This window comes from Apodemus sylvaticus, chromosome 18, assembly GCF_947179515.1.
Source record: "Apodemus sylvaticus chromosome 18, mApoSyl1.1, whole genome shotgun sequence".
Lineage (NCBI taxonomy): Eukaryota > Metazoa > Chordata > Mammalia > Rodentia > Muridae > Apodemus > Apodemus sylvaticus.
This window is the reverse complement of record NC_067489.1, coordinates 44,546,931-44,569,858: the sequence shown is the minus strand read 5'-3', so window position 1 is coordinate 44,569,858 and position 22,928 is coordinate 44,546,931. Positions and strand designations below refer to the sequence as shown.

The window sequence follows — 22,928 nt, the reverse complement described above, 5'->3', positions numbered from 1 at the left end:
AAATGTTTCTGCAGCTGTAGAGATCACCAATCTGGACTGGTGGGTTGGTTCCTTCCCTAAAGTTTGCATCAGAATCTAATCTGACTAAGACCAACACATCCCAGTGATTTTCTTCTATTGTATTGACAACCAGGAGAAGGGATTTTTTTTTAAGTCCTTCAAAAAAAAAAAAAAGTAATGTTCTGAGTACGATGAATATAGTCAGTGGGAGGAAGGCGGTGGAAAGGAGTTTGGTACCAGGATAATGGCCACCCGTTTAATGAGGAAATAGTAATGGATTTTTACAATCTTTCCAACGGATCCAGAAACTTGATACCACGTTAATTCCTATGCTGTGTGTGCTCTGTTCTACTTGCTTAGATGTATTCTACCTCTGTGTGGACAGAGACATGAAAACTTGTTTCAGTCACAAAAATTAGCGACCTCAACTCTTTGGGATCAAAACAGTTGGCCGCCTTTTATCCCCTGACCTGTAGACCTGATCCTGTCTGAGTGGACTCTACCCTTTAGTGTCCCTGACAGTTTAGTGTAATGACAGTTCTGAGTGTAGAAAACCCAGTGGTGTCCTTCCATGCACTGACAATGTTTAGGGGTCACACACACACACAGGGATGTCACACTTCTTGCTTTTCTCCATAACTTTTTCTTCTCATTTAACAGCGACTTGGGATCTAAATCTTGCTTCTAAATCCTGCTCCAGATTGGTGACTCTTAAGATGTAGAAATGCTCCTGACAGACATACATAGCCTCCTCATCTCCAGTTCCCAAGACGTCATAATATTTATAATCACATAAGTACCCACATAAGGTACTTCATTCGTTCATTTATGTTACTAAGAATTACGATGATCTTAGTTCGTGGTCATTTCACTCCATTTCTGGATATCTTGGGGACACATCCCATAGTCAGACACTGGGATTATTATAATGTTAATTTCACAATTAGGCATTTGCTATTTCTTAAAGGACCAGCTCTTGATTTGTTGTTATTTTGGTCATATAGCCTTGTTTTCCAAGAGACATTCTCATGTTTAACAGACATCTATCAGAGTTGGAACTCTGGAAAACTGCATGGGAGTCCCGGAGCCCACGTCCACCCTGGGACCTTAAGGGTCCTTGAGAAATCCCAGGGAGCAGTGACCCTGGTCTTTTTAAAGAGAATATTTTGTTCAAATCATTTTTCCTTCCCAAGTTAGATTTTATTTTTCAATTAATTTTCTCTGTCCTCACCCATCTGTTTTCCTGTTCTACATTTTTTTCCTCTCTTGAAAATCCTAGCAGGAGGAACCAGATCACTGATGGTTTGTGACAAAAGTTAAAAGCCATTGCTTGTAGAAAAGATGGCTTACTTGCCTGTGTCTTTGTGTTTATTATCATGTAGACTCCTTTGCCTAATGCCTTTCTTGCTTGATTTTCAAGCCCTTCGCGTTGTCCCCTCAGCGCCTGGACGTAGGCAGTAAACAGTGGTACTCCCAAGTCCACTCTGAAGGAGATGTCGGGAGTGGGTGGGTTCTAACCCAAAGCCTTATATAATATTAAAACTTTTGTTTGTTCTGGAGTAAAAAGACATAATCTATGAGATAGTTGAACCAGTATCTTCACAGAATATATTATCATGAAACATGGCCTGGGTAACATAGGATTTGTAAGTAGGATGACTTTTAGAAAATTATTTTTATGTTTTATGTAAGGTACTTAAAAGTTACCTTGTCACTGTAGAAGCAAAAGTTCATTCTGAAGAGTGAGACCCTTTTCCCTGCTGACCATCGGTCCTTCTATTAACACCCGATTGGATTTCCTCTCCTGGAACATGTGGATCTCCCAAAAAAGTTAGGCAGGAAATGTATACAAGAATTCCTAATTTTACTGTTTTATATTTAAGACCCTTTGGTTAGAAGTGAGATGATAAAGCTTACTTTCTCTACACCTCTCTAGGTTCACCTTCTTAATGCATGAAAGAGTACAAAAAGAGATTATTGAACTTCTGGAGTTTTCAACTGTAGTGGTATTCCAGTGAGAGAATTCTATCATGTGTCTGTTGTACCATCACTGAGAAATGTGCATTTGAAGTAGACCACTTATGGGGCTCTTCCCTTGAAATAACTCATTAAGCGATTATGATTCTACCAAGAAAAATGGTTTTTAGCTCTACATTTGAAGGCTTTAGTGCTTACCCGGAAGTTATGGTTAGCCATGTTTTCAGTCCAGTTTGTGGAAACTAAAGAATATTAAAATGTGCATGCATACACAAGTGCACTCGTGTGCTCACACACACACACACACACACACACACACACACACACACAACTTGAACTGTGCTGTGAAAAGTAATATTTAAAATAAAAATATTTCTTGCCAAGAAAGGGTCACTGTTTCGAATGTGAGACCTCCCCAGAGTGGCTGAGTAGTATCTACACAACTACCAGAGAAACCACAGATGGCCATGGGCATGTGCTCTGGAAACCCTGTTCCAGGAGGAGGATGAACAGCAGAACCCTTAGTGCATCTCCCACCTAGGAAGCCCTAAACAGGCCCCCTTTCGAGACAGAGTCTTTCCACTGCCCTGGAACTCACTACGCACACCAGGGTGGCCTCAAATTGATGAAACCTACCTGCTCTGCCTCCCAAGTACTGAGATTAAAGCTGGGTGCCACTACTTCTGGCCTAAATAGCTCGTTTTAAAGGTTGTATTCCATTTGCTTTCTTTTTTCCAAAATTAAATTTGAGAAATATTTTTAGTACTAAAAAGTGCCATCTCTGTTAGATTTTCATCAGTATATCCAGACCTCTCTATATGAATGTCACAAACTGCTCATGGTTACAGCTGCAATGAAATCCATTCTTTGCAGACATTGGAGTACTGTGCCTGTTTATCCCTAAGAATGCATTAAATGCAGCTCAGAGGTGATCAAGGCTATCTTATTCCAAAGACATAACTAATGTGTCATGTTGGAACAGTTTCTGTTTCTAGTTTGAAGCACATTATCTGGAATACAACAGGTATACAATAAATGTTAACTTGATTCCTCAAGAGCTATTTTAAAAAATATATCCTTTGGCCCTTACAGTTCATTTTCCCATAGACTAACGTCACTAGGCATAGCATCCCAACCTAGTCTACAGTAGTTGGTTCGCTGGTTATATCGCAGATGTGTAATGGAAATGGCGCCTTCCTAGCTTTTTAATGAGCTACTACGTCCGTGCTTATTTCTTCTTCACAGCCACTCTTGGGTAGGTAAGTCATAGCACAGTTCTCCCACTGCAGACATGAGGAAGTTAGATGCTGTTCAGAGTTCTTACCGTGGACCAGTGAGACGGCTTACTGTGTAAAAGACACTTGCCACCAAGCCTGACACCTCGGGTTGATCCCAGGATCCATATGGTAGACGACTTCCAGAAACGACTTCCACACGTTGTCCTTTGATCTCTGTAGATGTATCATGGTGTGCACCTACACACACACACACACACACACACACACACACACACATTTTTTTAAAATAGCTACCATGATTAAAAGTGCAGTGAGTGGAATGTACCTTAAAATCTTTGGGATGAAACATGTCCTTTGCCTTCCTCCACTGACCCCACACCTCAGTCACAGCTCTGGAAAAACTACTGATGGGTTTTCTGGGAAAAGAGGTCAGGCAGGTAAGTAGATAAGCCAAGTGCTTTCTATCCTAAGTGGCATTGTGGAGTATTCTTTAGATATGTCCATGCTATCGGAGGCTCAATGGAAGAACATGATTTAACCCTTTCAGCACATTGACCCTCTGCATTCAGAAGGGAGTGTTGGAGGCTGTGCTGTTTGTTTGAACATACTGCCATGTAAACAATTCATTCTTGCTTGTCTTCCTGATGATGCAAACTCAAGTTCCTAAGGGATCAGGGTTAGATACCCAGTTGGGATTTGCTGCTAAGAGGGGAGATAGTGCCTAGATCACGGTTGTTGCTCTGATAACAAGGTTTAGCTGGCGAAGACTAGGTATAAAGATCAACTCTTCAAATGCTTTGAACTTTGAATCGTGCCAGTGGGATGGGAATTTTGAGAATAATTCTGGTTGTTTTGCTCTAGGTAAGTAAGTAAAAAATTTTAAAGTCATTTTGAGGACCTTGACTATAGAACCTCCCTTTTGGCCCAGCTGAGTGATCTTGTTTCTGCTATGGTCCTGAACTTTTCAAACACGAATGTTTTAAATCTCCTATTGCAGTGAAGTCCATTCAAGTATTTCTGATTTAGAAAACTTAAACGGAAGTAATAAAGTTTTAGAATCACCTCATCCTTAAGAAATAAAATTATTTCTACCAAAGGGAGGCAGGCATGAATTGCAGCTTCACAAATAAATGGGAGAGGAGGAATAAAATGTTCTTTATGTGAACATACAATTACGTATTAACTGAAGTGTTAAAATAGACACGGAGGTATAAAGTATTTACAAGTAGTTTCATTCCTATTTGTGTGGCAAAGTCAGCTAGTGGCTTGCTTGAAATTAGCATCTAATTAAAAGCAAGCAGAAGGAATGGAATCTTTCGGTACAATTGTGGAGCTTTGTCAAGAGCCGCGGTGTCTATGAATTCCCAGCTTTTGGGGAAATAATCACAGGCACACGTGTTCATGGTTAAAGCCGGTGTGTTAGGCATCTCCTGCATCACCTTTTGAAGTCGTTTTCTTGAAAATAACAGACAGGGGAAGCCATTTCAAACCACATTTGGTAGTCAGAAACCAGGCGAGCTGCGGCTCACGTCTCCTGTGAGGCCCAGCGCTAGGCCGGATGGCTATGTGCAGGTAATCGGGATGGCTATGTGCAGGTAATCGTGGAGATGCACGTTGCTATGACATCACCAACCAACGGAGGAGATCCCTTAGCTCCGTCCCCTGGTCTTCCTTCGGGGGATCAACATAAAATTGTTTTTGTTCAAAGCAAAACCAAAACCAACCCTTTTTACTCTTTTAGCACTCGGGAGAGCCTGGCTTCTAACACATCAAGCATTGTTGAAAGCAACCGCCGTCAGAATCCTGCTTTGAGTCCGGCCCATGGCGGGGCTGGTCCAACCTTCAACTTCCGTGCCAGTGCGGATCCCCCGACCAGCGAAGCTGAGAAATTACAGAAACCTTCCAACTGCTTGCAAGCTTCTGTTACTAGTGTATGATCATCCTTCTGCCTCAGATCTTCTGTCTCATCCGATACAGCAACGTTTACGACGATTGGGACTGATGTTTACATCTCTGCAAAGACAAACATCTCAAGCACAGGCTGAGGGTTACTTGAACTGTGCTGCTAAGTAGGCTAGGGCAAAAAAAAAAAATCTTCATTTCGGAATATTGCTTTTTACACGTATGGCTCTGTAGCAACCGAATAGCAGTAGGGAAGATATGTACTCTTCTGCTTCACTAACTGTATCTCAGCACACATAGGAAAGTCTAAACACTGTAGTGGAACGTGCATTTTTCAGTGTCATACAGTTGCCAATTCCATTCTGAAATGCCACAGAGATGTGTTGCTCCCGGCCGGCCTATGGGGAATGGGGCCGAGGAACTAATCCTTGATAGCCCTGCTCCCCCTCAAAAAAAAAAGCCAAGTCGCCACAAAATGTAAATGTAGGGGTGTCCATTGTGAGGAAAATCGATGCCAAACTGGGCAGAAGGGACCCCCAGCCCTTTGTGTGTGAGTCCTTCAAAGTACCAGTCATTTTTCCACTGTGAGTTTTCACGACACACTTGCAGGAACCCATGGAAGCAGGTCAGAGGTCCCGATGGATGGAAGTCGTCAGGGTGTTTGTTCTCACTGTTTTCCAGCTCAATGCTTGTCTTGAGGTTTGTTTGTTGGTTTGTTTTTTTTTTTTAACCTTCCCTAATGACAAACAGGAATATAGGCCTTTGAAGTGGACAAAGGAAGGGAAATGCAGTCTCACAGGGGTGGGGGGCACCGCCCTGAGTGCTGGACAAGGGTGCTCGGATGACCATGAGATCCTGGAGAACGATGCCCTCCTCCTTGGGACACTTAGGATGCGTGAACTTACTGTACTAGATGCAGTGATTAGTTTGTTGGGAAGCAAAATGTTCTTTATGATACAAATGAAGAATGTGGCCTGAGGGTGTTATTCTTTCTAATGGAAGGGACATAAATCTATTTTATGTAGTTTTAAATAGAATGCCTAAATTAGGCTGTGGGAGATGGTTTTTAGTGGTTGTAGGAAAGAGCAAATTTAGGGAGAGTTGAACTTCAGGCCTTTTATTCCTGGGAAGATATCTATAGAGACAACATTTAAAGTAACTTTTGATTAGAAATATACATGGGCCCATATAATGAACAGCGGAATGGCCTCATTCTGCTGGTGTGGTATATTAATTTGTACTCCCCTTATCAGAATGACAATTATGCATTCATGAGCTATGCCAGAGTAATGTTTACAGATGCTTTGTAATGATTTCAGGAGGCGCGTTCTGGGTGGATTGTGTGGTCATCCGCTCATCAGCTTTTGCAATGATTTCTCCACACTATGCTTTGGTTTATGACGCCATGGTTAGTATCAATAGGCTTTGCAGGACGGGGAGCACTAGCCATTACACTTCACTCCTACAGGAAAGGTGCTTTTCCAAAGTCCCTATTTTCTGAGAAGCATTGCATACAGCTGTGGGTACTGGAAATCCATCTTCACAAGGGTTAGGTCAGACCCCAGGAAATGGTCATAAATAAAGAAATAAAGGTTCAGTTGAGTGTCAGATGAGTTTTGGAGCCATATACTATAATGAATTCATAAATAAACAACTTAAAATCAATATAAAATATTTTCACTCAAGATTTCAGTAAAAAGCCTAAGTTTGTGAGCTACATCTTTTTCCGTGTCGGGCTTAATCACTGGCAGTGTGTTTAAGGGAGCACAATCATATGGATAGTTGGAAACGTATACTCATATTTTGCCTGCTATTTGCAAATTGTGTTGGTTCAAACTGGGCTCCTTAGGTTTGGTATAAATATCTTTTTTTTATGCTTATTGTAACAAAGCTCAAGCACTATTCTCAGTATACTGCTACATCGCTGAGATGCTTAAGGCAATTGGCTTTGACTCTCATACTTTGCTCCTCCCAGACACACCTTAGTTGCTCGGAAACACATTGTTTATCTCATGACGTAAGGTCAAGAAAGAGCAACCATGTATCTGGTATACTACATAGTCTGTTTGCTTAAGGAGCCATATACCATATGATTCCTCGATCTGGTCTAAATTAATCCCCTCACCCCCCCCCCAAAGAAAACCTGCTCTGAAACTTTTGGCATACTCAGTTCATAAATAATAGGACCATTAAAACACTGCATTCAACTCTGATTGACCCTCTGAACGTAGCCATCAAAAGAGCTGAGCGCTGTGTGAGCAGGTAGGACATAATTACGTCTAAGTGAAGCTTTAAAATAGGAATTTTTCGATAGTTCACAAGAAACACGTTTACAGAAGGCATTATTCAAACAAAATGTGTACACTATTCGCCTAATCATTATGGAATACATGATTTAAAAAAATAAATAGACAGAGAACCTCCCTCAGACCAGCAACCATTAGCATAGAATGGTGGGCTTTAAAGATGATGTACCACATAAACAGACATCCCGTGGAGACACACTCTTGTCTGAATCTAATCTGGATTCGTGAGCAGAGGAAACATTGGTGGTGGGAAGCACATGGCAGATAGGATATGCGCATGTGTCTAAGATGGTCTCATCAAAATGGCGAGACTCTTACTCTCACGGCCTTGGGTTGAGGCTCTCTCCAGGCTTTGCCAATATTATTCTCCACTGGAACCATAGCTTTGTGTTCCGGGACGGCGTGTCTAGTTTTAGAGTTTAATCAACAGAAAGGTTTACAAAACTGAGTCTGGTTGAATCTCTGTGAGGCATTCAACTTTAAAGGGTCAACACATCTGTCGGCATTTTGCACACTTATGTATTATTATGATACAGCATATTACTTTATGGTAATTTTTATTTTTACATATAACTACCTCCATGAATCTGATGAAATGGCAGCAGAGTGGTAAAGTGTGTTCTTCAGAAAAAAAAAAGCAATGTTTCAAACATGGTTCAGCAGTAGGCCATGGTGTTGCGTGTGTGTCGGTGACTTACCCATTGGACTCATGTGTTTCTTTCACAACATCCTTTGGCTTCCAACTGTAAGCCTGTTGTCCCCTTTCCTCCTCCCTTCTCCCCCATGAAAGCACATTTGATTTGTTACAAATGAATGAACCTTTTAAAATTCCCCACTTCTCCACTCCCGCTATTAGAGAGAGAGAAAAGTCCTGAAGAGCTACTCGGTAAACATTTGGCAAGTTATTAATTCCTATAGAATTTGAACTGGATTGCTAGGATTTTTTTTTCCCTCAGTAACAAAAGACGTGAAAAATTTGGTCTGCCAGCTTTGAAGCACTTTGGACCTCTCTGCTTTTATCGTATGCTATCCTATGGAGCCCAAATTTCCTTTTTATTAAAAGAACTGTGCCGTGCATTCTGAGATGTCTGTTAAGTAATTTATCTACCATTTGATATATCTTACACATCTCAGGAGACCTTAATGAGTGCAAGAATAGGGTGTCTACACACCCAATAAAGAAAACCAATAGGAAAGCAGAAATGAGAGTAGCTGGGTAGAAATAAGAAGTACCCGAGTATTTGATGTTGGAGAATTCACGTTCAGGAAACACGAATGGAAAGGGAATGTGGAGGAGCAGTGATTTGAACACCAGCTGTCCCTAAACGTCTCTTTCAGAAAAGTCAACCAATATTGTTACAGTGTACATTGAAATTCTGTTATGACCACCACCAAGACAGCAATGGCGATACATAGAAAAGCATCCTTTCTCTTTTAAGTTAGCATTGCTTTGTAAAGTTCGACCTCGGATTTGCCACTCGCCATGACAAAGTGTATTTGAAGATAAAGTTTGTAACTTCAGTGATAGGCACAGTTCTCACAAAACCATTTGGGAAGGGTAGTGTTCTGAGCTTGCGCTAACAGCCAATGGTAATGTTCCGCAGCTCAACCGGGGAATCTCAAAGTGCTTCCAAAGCATTCGCTGTACAATTGCAGAGCAGGTCCCATTTGTCATACCCATGTCGACAGGAGCAAACAAACGGGGTGACTCAAGATCACCCAGAAACACGGAGGCAGCTCTCTCTCTCTCTCTCTCTCTCTCTCTCTCTCTCTCTCTCTCTCAGTGACCTATTTTCTATCTGTTTGATAGGCCATGGTGAGAAATCACTAAAATGCTATTTTTATGATGTGTGCTAATAAAGAAAACATTACAGCTTAACACCTTGTCCATTTCATTCAAAGAGGTGTGGGTGTTTGCAATCTCAGCACCTCAGCACCCCTAACTGGTATTGAGTTATGAAATGGAAGATGAACAGGTCCACACCAGTGCCACTGTCATGAGAGGCCAGTCCAGACATCCATCTTTGTTTACAGTTTCTCATTGGTTTCCTGTCATTTCCGTGCTAAAACCCCACCTCCAGGAACAGAGGCTGCTCCAGGCAGTGGAAGGTGCTGAAACAGTTTTGTTTTAATTTTCCTTTAAAATATTTATCAAGCACTCTTCCCAGTGCTCAGATATATACCATTCACTGCACCATATCAAGCCCTGCTTTGTAGGATCTGGGAAACTGATCCAGTTCCAAGAGTTTTGTCACATTATGAGATAGAAGGTCTTTGACATCTGCTTTCTCCTTTCCACAGACAAATCCCACATCCAGCTAGCACTGTAGTGCAGACCACAGTAGACGCAAGAAATGCTGCTTCCTCCCCTCCCCCACTCACCCACCCACCCATCGTCAAAGCCATCCAATACCGTCCTGTGAGCGAGGGACTCCTTGGCCCATGTTTAAGGCTTGGGGAAATTAGAAACAAGAAAAATTAATGCAAAAGCCATGGGGGGCATTGTTTTTCTTTGGGCTAGTTAAACATGGCGGAAGAAAGGGATTGCTATTGTCTGAGCTTTGCCAAGAAATACAAATAGAATCAGCTGTCACCTCATCCTTCTTGAAGAAGGTTTTATAGTATGAAGGATGCAAGTGATACTTTTCCCATGGAGTTTTCCTTAGGATATATTCCATAAATTACACACAGGAGGCATTTTATTACTAGATCTCCTGTGTTTGCAAAAGGCACTGGCTTCTCCCCGATTGGGGTCTGTCCCTGTAGCTTGCATCGGCAATGCAGAGGGGCTCTTCGGTGACAGCTTCTATAGTACATATGCCCGTGTCCTTATTGTGGCGCACAGGCTTAACGGTTGCAAAACCGAGAATTCGGCAAAGCTCCAGGGGAACTAAGCGGTCTTGTGATTGTATGCAGGCAGTCAGAGGCCTTTGATGGCCCATTGTTGGCTTCACTTGTGAACACACGCACCCTTCCGACTAGGAAAAGGGCATTTCCGAGTGAGGTACCAATGGCTCTGGAAAGGCAGAAATGGAAGGTTCGAGCCAGGCTGGTCCTTGTGCACCCGCCTACCTCCCTGTCCAAAGGCTGACCTTGGTACCTACCCATTCCCCTGCTCTCTCCCCAAAAGAGGTACCAAATCTGAGACCTGAACTCCCCTACAATCCCAGCCCTCTCCAGCTCCAGGACCTTCATCCTATAGATCATTGTTGGCAGCCCTGACTTCCTCACCTCTGAGGGTTAACCTCTCTGCCTCCTTACCCTTCCCCAGCCCCACCTAGATACCTACCCCACCATCACCGCTTCCACATTGGAAGAACAGAATACTGTGTAGTGTTGTGCACGCATGCCAGTTAGGAGTAGACCTGCCCGAGGGTCACTTTCATCTAAGTGTCAACAGCTACAAACATAAAGTCCTTAGAGCAGTGACATTGATACTCTCTGGAAGAGAATTCACTTTGACCATCCAAGTTCCATGGGACCATGGCTCTGCAGGTGTCCCTCTCTGTGGCTGACTGTGACGATTACATTAGGGTCAATGAGCTAAGAAGTACGCGTGGGATTCACTATGTTAGGAAGGAGTTTTGCAGCCAAGACTGCCTTGAAAAAAATTGTTTTTGCACTGAAAAAAATAAACTTTAAATGACTTGGTCTCTGGTTGCTGTGAAGGTCATCCAAGATGGATGTTCTGTTTATATTGTATAGTATTTCATAAGAAATAACTGCAGTTCATGAACCGTCTTCCCTAATGTTACTGATTTCTAACAGCACATTTGTAACATGGTTTTTATTGTGTCTGTGTACCATATTGTAAATGATGATTCCTTGTCATCCTTAGTATAATAAGTTAAAAGGAAAAAAAAAAGAGACAGGGATTTTTGTAAGTCTATATTTGAAAGTCCCTCCATATGGTAATATTGTGTTCATGTTGTTTATGTAGCGTTGTGTGAAATATCCATTTTGGATTGTGTTACTTTTTAAGATATTAAATAACATTTGGTTATATGTGTAAGTGGATTTCTTTCTTTTTTGGTGCTCGAGAGATAAGTTATTGAGACGAGGTCAGTTTCTCTCTCTGATTAATATGATTTTTGTAGCAGAGTTCTGTTGCACTTTGTTTTTTAATCACAGTTTTTAAATTGAAAACCAAACATGGAGGTCCTGTATCAAAGTTCTTTCCCTGTGGACTTGGAGAAGATCACATTCAGGGGTGGGTTTAACACGGAGCAATGGTTACTGTGTGTGGTCTCACGTTGTATGAAATTATACAGCAGTGTGGTTATTTAGTGGGGGGGGTTCCTCTTATAAAACCATTCATTTAAAAACTTGTAACATGAGCTAAACGTCTCTCAGGTTTGTACATGTAGTCAGTACATGTAGTCCATGTACTGGGACATTTGTCCATGTAGTCAGAAGGGAGGAATGCCTACATGTACAGTGATCTTCAAGATCTAGCCATGGATTTAACCTTGAATTTAACATAGAATCTAACAGCATTCAAACAAATTAAAATTGCGCCTAGAGTTGAGGAGATGACTCAATAGAGTGTTTGTTGTGCAAACATGAGGATCTGAGTTCAAATTCCCAGCACCCACATGAGCTCAGGGTGTAGTAGTATTCCTCTGTACTGAGTCTACAGGATCAGAGGTAAGATCCCTGGGGTTTACTGGCTAGCAGTCTGGCTAAATTGTTGAACACTTGAGTTAAGTGAGAGTCTTTCTTGAAAAATATGGCAGAGAGGGACTGAGAAAGACACCTTACATTAACTTTAAGTCTCCACATACAAGCACATCTGCATGCATATATGTGCTCAAACATGGACATATATGCATACATCTCACATGCACAGATGAAGTTGTGTCTGCATTAAACATGCATAGACTTCTTCCTTGTCAGTTCCCTGTAAACAACAAACTATAATTTTCACAATACGTATGTTACAGTCGGTATTGTAGTCACTAAGATATGGCTTAAAGCATGTTATCTTTAGATGTGCATCGGTTACATGTGAACATGGAAGCATTTTCTGTTACAGTTGAGGGTTTGAGTATCCATGGGGATCCTGAGGCCAGCCAATTCCTGGGGATTGGAACAGATGCCTTTAAATTCTTTTGAGTCCCCTTGGTGACAGGTCCCCTCCTTGGTGATGGGTCTTTGGAGAATAAAGTCCATCTTCTGAAACTAAAAGTGATATTCTGTCAAATGAACACCTAAGCTAAGAAACAGCCTATAAACCCCCGGAAACTAGACCTGCACAGTTGGGACCAATTTTCTTGTAAAAAACAGAACCTAACACAGACTTCTGAAAATTGCCTTGGACAATGATCCTGTCCTTTGAATTAATTCAAAGAGCCCTAAGTGGTGATGACCTCAAGGGACAAGTCTCATTTTGTTGCTCCTGTTTCAGGTTTGTCTACACAGCCACCACAGTAGCGTTTTGAGTCACGAAATGGGATCGAGCCAGTGCGGTGTTCTCTGTGCTTTAGAATTGCCAGCTGCTGTGGTCCAGGGAAGGGCACCATCTGTGTGCTTCAACATGATCCAGCAAACTGGACGCATGGAGGAAATATGGGAATTTCATAAGAAGATTGATAGCAAGCTTTTGGCTTTTAGAAAAAATGGTCACAGTTCATAAACGTCTTTTCATTCCAAAGGAAATGGTATGATTTTAGAGTGGGGAGTTGTTTTTTTTTTCTCCATAGAAAAAGTTCAAGTGGAATATAAGTGCCTCACACCCCCATTGGCTGCTGTGAACTCGAGAAACACAGAATAATAAAAAGGAGTTATTCACCTGACTTCCATAACTTATTTAACAGGGAAATCTTAGCCTTACTGTGGGAATACTTGGATATACTGATAGGCCTATTTTCAGGCCCAGTGGCTCCAGACTCTTACTGTCCGAGCTAGGAGTTCATCTTGTAACCAGTGGGGCGGTGTGTGTGAGATGTGTGCACATAGCACATGGCCCAGGCAGTGAGGAAAATCGACGTGTTTACACTCAGGATAGGCAGGGTGGAGCTATTGATGCATCTTGGAAGAGTCACACCAGGAAGGTCGTGCGGCGTGAGATATACTTCCAATAGATATGAAAATGGAGAAAGATAGCTCAGATCCGTAAGGACAAAAGTGACTCTGCTGTTTCCTTCTTGGGCATATCTAAGAGTTTAGGGCTGCACCTAATGCCCCCAAAGCAGGTGAACAACCTCAGGTTCAGCCTCAGCTCAATAACAGGGTTGAACTTTTAGGTGGTGTATTAGTCTTGGTGTATTAGTTCTTTAGCCTCCAGGTTTCATAAAACGAGTGTCTTCTTGGCCACGCCCCTCCATGGTTTCTCTCTCTTGCAAAATTCCACACATTATTTTTTATTATCATATTTCTTTGACTTTATTAGACTGCCTAAGGGCATTTTTGTAATTACTGTTGTGCTATTAAAATTGGATCATGGGCCTAGAGATGGCTTAGCAGGTACGACCTTTGTCACCAAGCCTAATGACCTGACCTTGGTCCCTGAGACCCACCCGAGAGAACTGACTCCTGCAGATTGCCCACTGACCTCCACACATGTGATGTACACACACACATAAACATTCAAATACATGATGTGTAAGACTGTTTTTAAAGATTTATTTATTGTCATTGTTGTTGTTGTTGTTGGTGGTGGTGGTGGTGGTGGTGTATGTGTGTGTGTGTGTGTCTGTGTCTTGTGTACCAGTGTGCATGTTCCTATAATGGCCAAAATAAGGCATCAGATACCCCTGGACCTAGAGTTGTAGCTGGTTGCTTGCTGTCTGACATGGGTACTAGGAACTGAACACAGGTCTCTTGGAAGAGCAGGAAGCACTCTCTCCAGCTCCCCAAAATCATTTTTAAAAGAAAAAAATGTTAATGTTAATTTGTTACTGGTCTAAATTATTTCTAACCATAATGGAACAGTTATAGTTTAAAATTCCTACTCATAGTGCCTTAGCCCAAATCTAATCATCTTCTTTCTGCTAACCTTTGCATTAAGAGCATTTTAACCGCCAGTTCTTCGATGGGAATCATCGATCTATGTTCACTAAGGGTTCAATAACTAATCGGCAATGTGCAAGTATGTATAGATAGGTATGTGGGTAGATTACTGATAAGTAATTGCAGTAGATCAAACAGATTCCTTTAAAAGTATATATATTAAACTTACTCGTTGGCAGTTCATAGGCGTGTGTAATGCACTGCAATCCTATCCCGAGCTCTTGCTCCTCCCACTCTTGCCCATCCCCCCTCCTTCTGATTAGTCTCCCATTTTCATGCTTTTCCATTGGATTTTGTTTTGTGACCCAGCCCTAAACAGGACATTTATATCACTCCCTTCAAGGTAGCAGTTCTCAAAATCATAGGTCATGACCCCTTCGGGGGTAGGGTTACATATCAGACACCACGTATATCAGATTTTTACAGTGTGATTCAGAACGTTGGCAACGTCACAGTTATGAAGCAGCAATGGAATAATGGTATGGCTGGAGGTCACCCCAGCGTGAGGGACTGTATTAAAATGTCACAGCATTAGGACGGTTGGGAACCATGCTCTAAGGCCTAGGGCACATTGGGGAAGAGAGGACAGAATGAACGAGCACAGGAGGAGGGCGGAGATGGCAGTGGAATGCTGACTTAGGGATGTAACAGGACCGTTGGATCATGAATGCACAGTCCCTGCACTTGCCTGCGCTGGGCCAGCACAAGCCTGGGCCTGTGGATATCCAGTCAGAGACATCCTTAACATATCAGCAAGCAGGAATTCTACTGCAAAATTGCTAACAATGTATTTTTATATTTGTTTGCATTTCAAGGTTTCAAGAGGAAGGGATTATTTTTTCCATTAGAAAATCTTCCTTTCTTCTCTCTCTTCTTACCTCCCTCCCTTCTTCTCTCTTCCATGAACCCCTTAATTTCGTCATCTCACCGTCACTTCTTTCCTGCCTTTCTTTATACTATCTATCATCTATTTGTCTATCCTCTATTTACCTGCCAATCATCTATCTATCTATCTATCTATCTATCTATCTATCTATCTATCTATCTAATCTATCTATCTATCTATCTATCTATCTAATCTATCTATCTATGCATCTATCTATCTATCATCTATCTATCCATCTATCTATCTATCTCATTTATCAATCTATCATATCTATCTATCTTATTTATCTATCATATCTATGAATCATTTATCTATCATCTCTATCTATCTACCAATCATTTATCTATCATATCTATATATCTATCTATCATCTATCTACCTGTCTGTGTATATCTACTATCATCTATCTGTCTGTCTGTCTGTCTGTCTATCTACATATCTCTCTATTTTGTAGCAACTATTATCTATTATCAGTCTATCATCTCTGTGTTTTGCCTGTAAATGGTGGTGAAACAAAAGATGTCTGTATAACTGACTCTGAAACATGCATCACCTTGGGAAATTATTCTGTACTTTTAAATATCTGAGCTCCAAGCCAGTATCTTCCATTCTTTACCCTAGCATCAGTGTGGAACCCTATCTCTTTCTTGACAGTAAAGTAATAGCTCTGTGGTCATCGCATGGAGGAAATCACCAGTCTCCAGGCGCAGGACAATATCATATCACATATCACTATTAGCAGCACATGTGTGATGGACAAGAACACTTCAAATAGCCTGGAGAAGACAAGTGTTTCTTTCCCATGCTTCGGACTTCGTATGACACTGAAGTCAGCTTGTGTGAAGCATCTGAGATGAATATCAGAGTCAGTATCCAGACTGGGTAAATCCAGAAAGTCTCTAGAATAAGACACCAATCTTGGAGACAGGTATCCCTTCCATGTGTCCTTCTGTCATTAGAAAGAGACCAAAGAGGTAGACCAGGGAGCCTCCCAAGGGGCCACATAAGAAGACAAACAAATGGCATGAGAGAGGACCTGCTTTCCAACTGGTTCATTTTCTTGTGAATTGAGAGAACTATAAACAGTTAGGAGCGGCTTCCCTGAGTTCAACAGCCAAGAGACTGTAGAATGTTTTAGAGCAAAGTACTAAAAAATAATAAACCTTTCACTTTATAACAGTTTAAGCTCATAGAATTGCAAACGAATTACACAAAGTCCTTTCTTGTCCTGAGTCCAGTTTCCCTGTTAACTACATTTCATTTTAATATGGTACACTGCTCACTCTTAAAAGATCACCACTAATTATTTTTTAATGATTACTATTAAAGTAGATCTTTAAAACTATTTTACTATGCTTAGTGTGTGTGTGTGTGTGTGTGTGTGTGTGGTGGGGTAAGGCAGGGTGTGATGCAACCTAGGCAAGGGACATGTTAACATAAATGTAGAAATTTCTGGAATGTGGCTCAGTGGGTGGAGCACTTGCACTAGTTACCCACAATTCCAATGTTCAACTCCCCCACACCCCCCACCACATATACTAGGTTTGTAATCCAAAGGTGCAGATGCTGAGTCCTTCAGATGCGAGATCATCTTCAGCTACACAAGTGGTTTACCCTGGGCTATGCGAGCCTCTGCCTCACACAAAAAATAAATAAAATAGAATAAAATAAAATAAAAGTGACAAAGCCCCACAGATCCAGCTGTTTCAGAGAAGCTGTTGACTTGTGGAAGGGTCCAATGTTGCTTAGTGAACCATGCAGACCATTGGTTGTGTAGGGGTGGAGTGGGGAGGGGAATCTAAGGCTCTGCACATTCGCAGCACTGGATGGGGGAGGGGCTTCCCCGTGGTTGGAGTATTTATGAGCGCAGGCACAGCGTGTCTCCTCTTAGCTGTATCTTTCATCTAAAGACATCTGACTATTGTTTACGCGAAGTCTCCACAGAAGTATAACAAAAATTTATTCTCTCCCTCTTGATTTCACCCCTCCCATCTCAGCCACGTGCTTCTCTTTCTGTTTCTTGTCATCTCTCCTCCTGACCTCCCACTCTTTCTCTTCAAGCGTCTGTGGGAGTTTGGCCACCAGCTAATATTTCACCTTAATGGTCCCATTTCTCTCCGAACATTGCACAGTTTCAAACAAGTCCTTGAATCTGATTTCCTGAAGGCATTTTTCCTATTGTCCTACAAGAGTTGAGTTGCACCAACCATTTCTCTCTCTCTCTCTCTCTGTCTCTCTCTCTCTCTCTCTCTGTGTGTGTGTGTGTGTGTGTGTGTGTGTGTGTGTATCATCTCACTAGCTGGTTTTGTAGCTATAATGTGGAGATTTTTAGAGATTAACCGGAGAGTTCAGCTATTGTAAATTACTTGCAGTTACTCTCCGACATTCAGGTTAGCTAAAATTCAATCGCTTTTTTCTAATTAAAAAGCTGCCATCTCTATTTAGGGCTTGCTTTGGTATGCTATCAGAGATCTCCCAACTCTTCACCTTACCTGAGCTGTTGGATTTGGAGTATTTAGAGGCATTACCAGAAAGAGGTCATTTTAAGTGACCCCTGGTTTCAGACACAATAGTTCCTGTCCTGCGCTGAGCTTGTTTTCTGGGTCAAGGGACAGCGTCTACAGTGACAAGTTCCCTGGGGGAGACCAGATCCCTGAATGATACTTGGAAGAGAGAATCCATGTCCACACCTCATCAAAGTCTTGGCTTAATTGTTGGTGTGCTACTATTTTTGACTAAGCATGTTTATTTTAAGGCCAGAAGACCATGGACAAAGAAAATGTCGAATAGGAGGTATTGTTGTCATAGACAAGGAGCCCTGGTCTGTGTCTACATGTTGACAGACTGTGCAAAAATTGGCAACACTGCAAAATGGCACTGCTCCCTTGCAGAGCACCCCCCCCCCCCACCAGTCGAGACTGTCTCACCCATTTCCCCTGTGCCAAACATGATAGACAAGCTGGGTCTCTGGGTTGCGTAGTAGGGACCCTCCATCAGAGTGAACACAGCCCACCAGATGCCAGCTTTTCTGTGCACATCTCTGCCATTTCTGCCTTCCAGCTTCACCCCTGTCAGGTTTCCAGGACCAAGGGCACCAGGAAGGCCATGGTGATAATGTGCATGCGTGTTATTGTAGTGTCCTCAAGCCCCACAGCATTTCCCTTGGTGAGTCTGTCCTTCTCCACGGATGTTCTGGGTCCTTCACCCCGGTGAAGGCTGAGTTGGCTTTTCTTAAGTATAAAAAGGCTTACTGTGGGCTTGGTGGCATTGGATTGTAATCACAGCTGCTTGGGAGGCTGAGGCAGGAGCATTCCTGGAGTTGGGGCTAATCTGTGAGCCTGGTGAGAGACCCTGTATCAAAATAGCCGTGGGGACAGCGCCTGAGATTGACTTCTGGGTTCCACATTCACACACACACACACACACACAGAGGCACACACAGGCACACACACACAGAGGCACACACACACACAGGCACACACACACACAGGCACACACAGGCACACACACAGGCACACACACACACAGGCACACACAGGCACACACACACAGGCACACACACACACATACACAGGCACACACACACAGGCACACACACACAGAGGCACACACACAGGCACACACACACACAGGCACACACACACAGAGGCACACACACACACAGGCACACACACACATACACAGGTACACACACACAGGCACACACACACACAGAGGCACACACACACAGGCACACACACACATACACAGGCACACACACACAGGCACACACACAGGCACACACACACATACATACACACACACAGGCACACACACCCATACACACACACACACACAAACACACAGGCACACACGCGCACACACACACCCATTCACACATGCACAGACACATAAAAACACATAAAAAGGATGCTAACTTGTAGTTCTGTGTGTAGGAGCCACCCTCCTGTAGCACTATAGAAATAAACCACCTGATTATCTTTTTCAAGTTGCAAATTGATGCGTCTCCTCTTTCACAGAACAAAAACATTCACATGGTCTTAACTGTAGTCATCCAAGAGTTTCTGCATGAGGTAGATGGGAGAACACTAGACTGAAAATAAGTATATTTCTTCTTTTAGAGTCAGAGGAAACACTACCGTGTACGAAAGGTGAACCATTCATAATCAGTATAAACCAGTAGATGCTCTCCTGTCATCTCTTTTTACTGTTTTTTAAATTTTATTTTCTTATCTATTCGTTTGATGAAGTGATTTGGTATTGGCTCAGAACCCCCCAAGACCAAGTTCTTAGCACAAAGGAGATTATTTTGCCCCAGAGGGACAGAGGGCAGGGAGTGAGAGACACAGACAGGAGAGGATGAGGGTGAAGAGGAAGGGATAAGGGGGAGGGAGGCGGGGCATTTAATTTGTCCTAGAGGCTAAATCTGCCTCTGGATAGAGAAGTAACACACAGGAAAGTTTATAATGATAAAAGGGAAAAACCCGTGTTAGGCTAATGCATTTAATTTCAATTAAGCATGTTAATTAGGTGAGCCAGGGAGAACTTTTGATTGCTGGACTTCAGTACTTTGATAGCTGGACCTTAGTAGTCAGCCTCAGGAAGAGGAAGTAGTCACATAAGAGAGTAGACCTTAGAGGCTTAGGAATATAATCTAACAGTTTTTAGCAAGGCAGAGAAAATAAGGGAGAAGGGCATGGCCTGCCAGAGCCATCCTTGGGTTGGTTAGAGGCCCTTTATCTGATGTGGAAGGTCTTTCCGTATTGCCCACTCTGGCTCTGAGCTTCGAGACTGTGGGTTCAAGTAATTCTCATGCATAAGTCATGTGAGAAGTTTTAGCTACAGGTGTGCAGCATGGTGCCAAAGCCTTTACAGTTTTTACTTTAGTGCTTAAACTTCTTTTCCTAATGATTTGTCAGAGCTCATTCATCTCCCCTCAGAGTCCATATGAAAATCTTCCAACTGTCTTCACACACCTGCTCTCTTAGTCAGGGTTTCTATTCCTGCACAAACATCATGTCCAAGAAGCAAGTTGGGGAGGAAAGGGTTTATTGAGCTTACACTTCCACGTTGCTGTTCAACACTAAAGGAAGTCAGGACTGGAACTCAAGCAGGTCAGGAAGCAGGAGCTGATGCAGTGGCCATGGAGGGATGTTTCTTACTGGCTTGCTTCCCCTGGCTTGCTCAGCCTGCTCTCTTATAGAACCCAAGAACACCAGCCCAGTGGTGGCACCACCCACAAGGGTCCCTCCCCCTTGATCACTAATTGAGAAAATGCACCACAGCTGGATCTCATGGAGGCACTTCCCCAACTGGAACTCCTTTCTTTGTGGTAACTCCAGCCTGTGTCAAGTTGATACACAAAATCAGCCAGTACACCTGCTGAACAACCAGTATTGTGCTTAATTTGTCCTTATCATAATTTACAATACACTGACCAAAAGCGAGAGTTTCCAAAACTAGGCCACTAATACAGGTACCTTCTAATATTTAGGGACTGGTTATAGATGTTTAGAATGGTTTCAAAGGGTTTTTTTTGTTTTGTTTTGTTTTGTCTTTAAGGTTTTTCTTCAAACACTAGACAAAAAAAAAAAAAAAAAAAAAAAAAGGTAAAATAATTTAAACTGCATATCCTTTATCCTGATTGCTTGAGGCTAGCAAACGTGAGAATTTGGGGGTCCCAGGCTAGGAATGCTATGGTGGTTTGAATGAGGACCTCCCAAGACTCATCTGCTTCAATAATTGATCCCCACTTAGTAGAACTCTTTGGGAAGGATTAGAAGGTATGTCATTGGAAGTGGCTTTGAGGGTTTTAAAAGCCCATGGTATTCCCAGAGTGTTCTCTCTGCCTTAAGGTCGCCTTTCTATATGCAAGCTCTCAGCTCCTGCCTGTCTGCCTGCTTCCGTGCTCCCTGGCATGACGGTCATGGACTCACCCTCTGAAACCGGAAGCCCCAATAAACTCTCCTGAAGTTGCCTAGGTCATGGTGTCTGCTCGGCAGTAGAAAAAGTAACCAAGGCAGAAGTTCAACTTGTAACTTGAATGCTGCTTTTCTAAATCTAGAATTGAATAATCCAGTCTGTGAAGGATGTTTATACAAAGGTAGCTTCATGTACTGTATTGTAATTTAATTTGAACATCCTTTGATTTTTAAGAAGGAGTAACCCAGATTGACCTTAAACTGGAGATCCCGCTGCCTCAGTCTTCCAAGGGCTAGGATTACGGGCATGCACTACCAGGCCTCCTTTGACTAGTAATTTTGATACAATAACTATTTAAAGTAACAGATGTTCAGTGTTTTCCTCCTAGGAGAGAGTGAACCTGTGGGTTCTTCAAAAACCAAGTAAAAGATACAGTAACTACCTCTCAGGGGACTCAGAAGAAAAGGCCATCCGGGTGAGCGTGAAGTGGTGTTCAAAACACACCTGCCTGGACCCGATCCCAGTCTGAAGCTTTCCTGCTTAGCTTTCCAACAGGGATTTGGCAGCCAGCATCATTCACTGTGCTGCAGAAGCTCAGAGCTGTAACTAAATGCCTGTTACCAAAGAGCTGTGGACCCTGCCTCCTATGCCTCCCAATGCCCTCAGGAGGATCACAAGATATCCCTGAAAAAACACATGTCAGGTAAGGCTCAAAACCAAAATAAGGTGCTGATGTGTGCGTTGGGGGGATTGGAGCTCTCCTTGTTGCATTGTGACAAGGGCGTTCTTACAGATATCTGGGATTCAGGCTAGGCAGGGTATTGGCAATGATGGAGAAGTTTGACAGTTCAATGAAAAGCAGGAGCAAACCTTATACTAGGATGAGAGGTGAGACAGGATCACACCCCAAACTCTGGACCAGCTAGTCCAGCATATGCAACATTCAACAGAGACCCTGTCTTAGGTGAGAAGGAAACTGGAGACCAACGCCTGAGGTTGTCCCCTGACCTCCACATGGACTATGTTATGGGGCACGTGCATGTCTTGGCATACACCCACTCATATATACAAATACACAGACATACACACATTAGGTTTTTGAATAAAGAGCAATAAAGATAACTTTTGTAAGAAGGAGTACATATAATTAATTATTTTTCCTCTCCTTAATGCTTAGGATGTGTGGTGGCTTATATATGCTTGGCCTAGGGAGTGGCACTATTCGAGGGTGTGGCCTTGTTGGAGTAGGTGTGTCACTGTGGGTGTGGGCTTTAAGATCCTCATCCTAGCTGCCTGGAAGCCAGTCTTCTGCTAGCAGCCTCCAGATGAAGATGTAGACCTCTCAGCTCCTCCTGCACCATGCCTGCCTGGATGCTGCCATGTTCCCACCTTGATGATAATGGACTGAACCTCTGAACCTGTAAGTCAGCCCCAATTAAATGTTGTCCTTATAAGAGTTGCCTTGGTCATGGTGTCTGTTCATAGCAGTAAAACCCTAACTAAGACAGGGAGGTAGCAGCGGTGGAGAGCAAGGTTTTGTGCCAGTAAGAACAAAATATAGTGATGTGTAAAGAGGAAGTGCCAATGACCCATCACTTTGTATGATAATTTAGACAGTGTAGGTAAAGCAAGTGCTTTATTGTAATTGGGATCACCATAAATTCTACTAGAGCAGCAAAATTAGAA

The 22,928-nt window shown here is 42.6% G+C and overlaps 1 protein-coding gene across 2 annotated transcripts in view; it reads left to right on the top strand.

Annotated features, from left to right (window-relative positions):
* The window catches only part of Stox2 (storkhead box 2), a 247,377-nt gene extending 235,949 nt beyond the window's left edge, over window positions 1-11,428 (top strand). For both annotated transcript variants that reach the window (XM_052162680.1, XM_052162681.1), the window contains exon 4: window positions 4,957-11,428. In XM_052162680.1, coding sequence (XP_052018640.1) covers window positions 4,957-5,152 — 196 coding nt within the window. In that variant the 3' untranslated portion in view covers window positions 5,153-11,428. The remainder of the gene's footprint in view (window positions 1-4,956) is intronic.
* The last annotated feature ends 11,500 nt before the right edge of the window (window positions 11,429-22,928 follow it).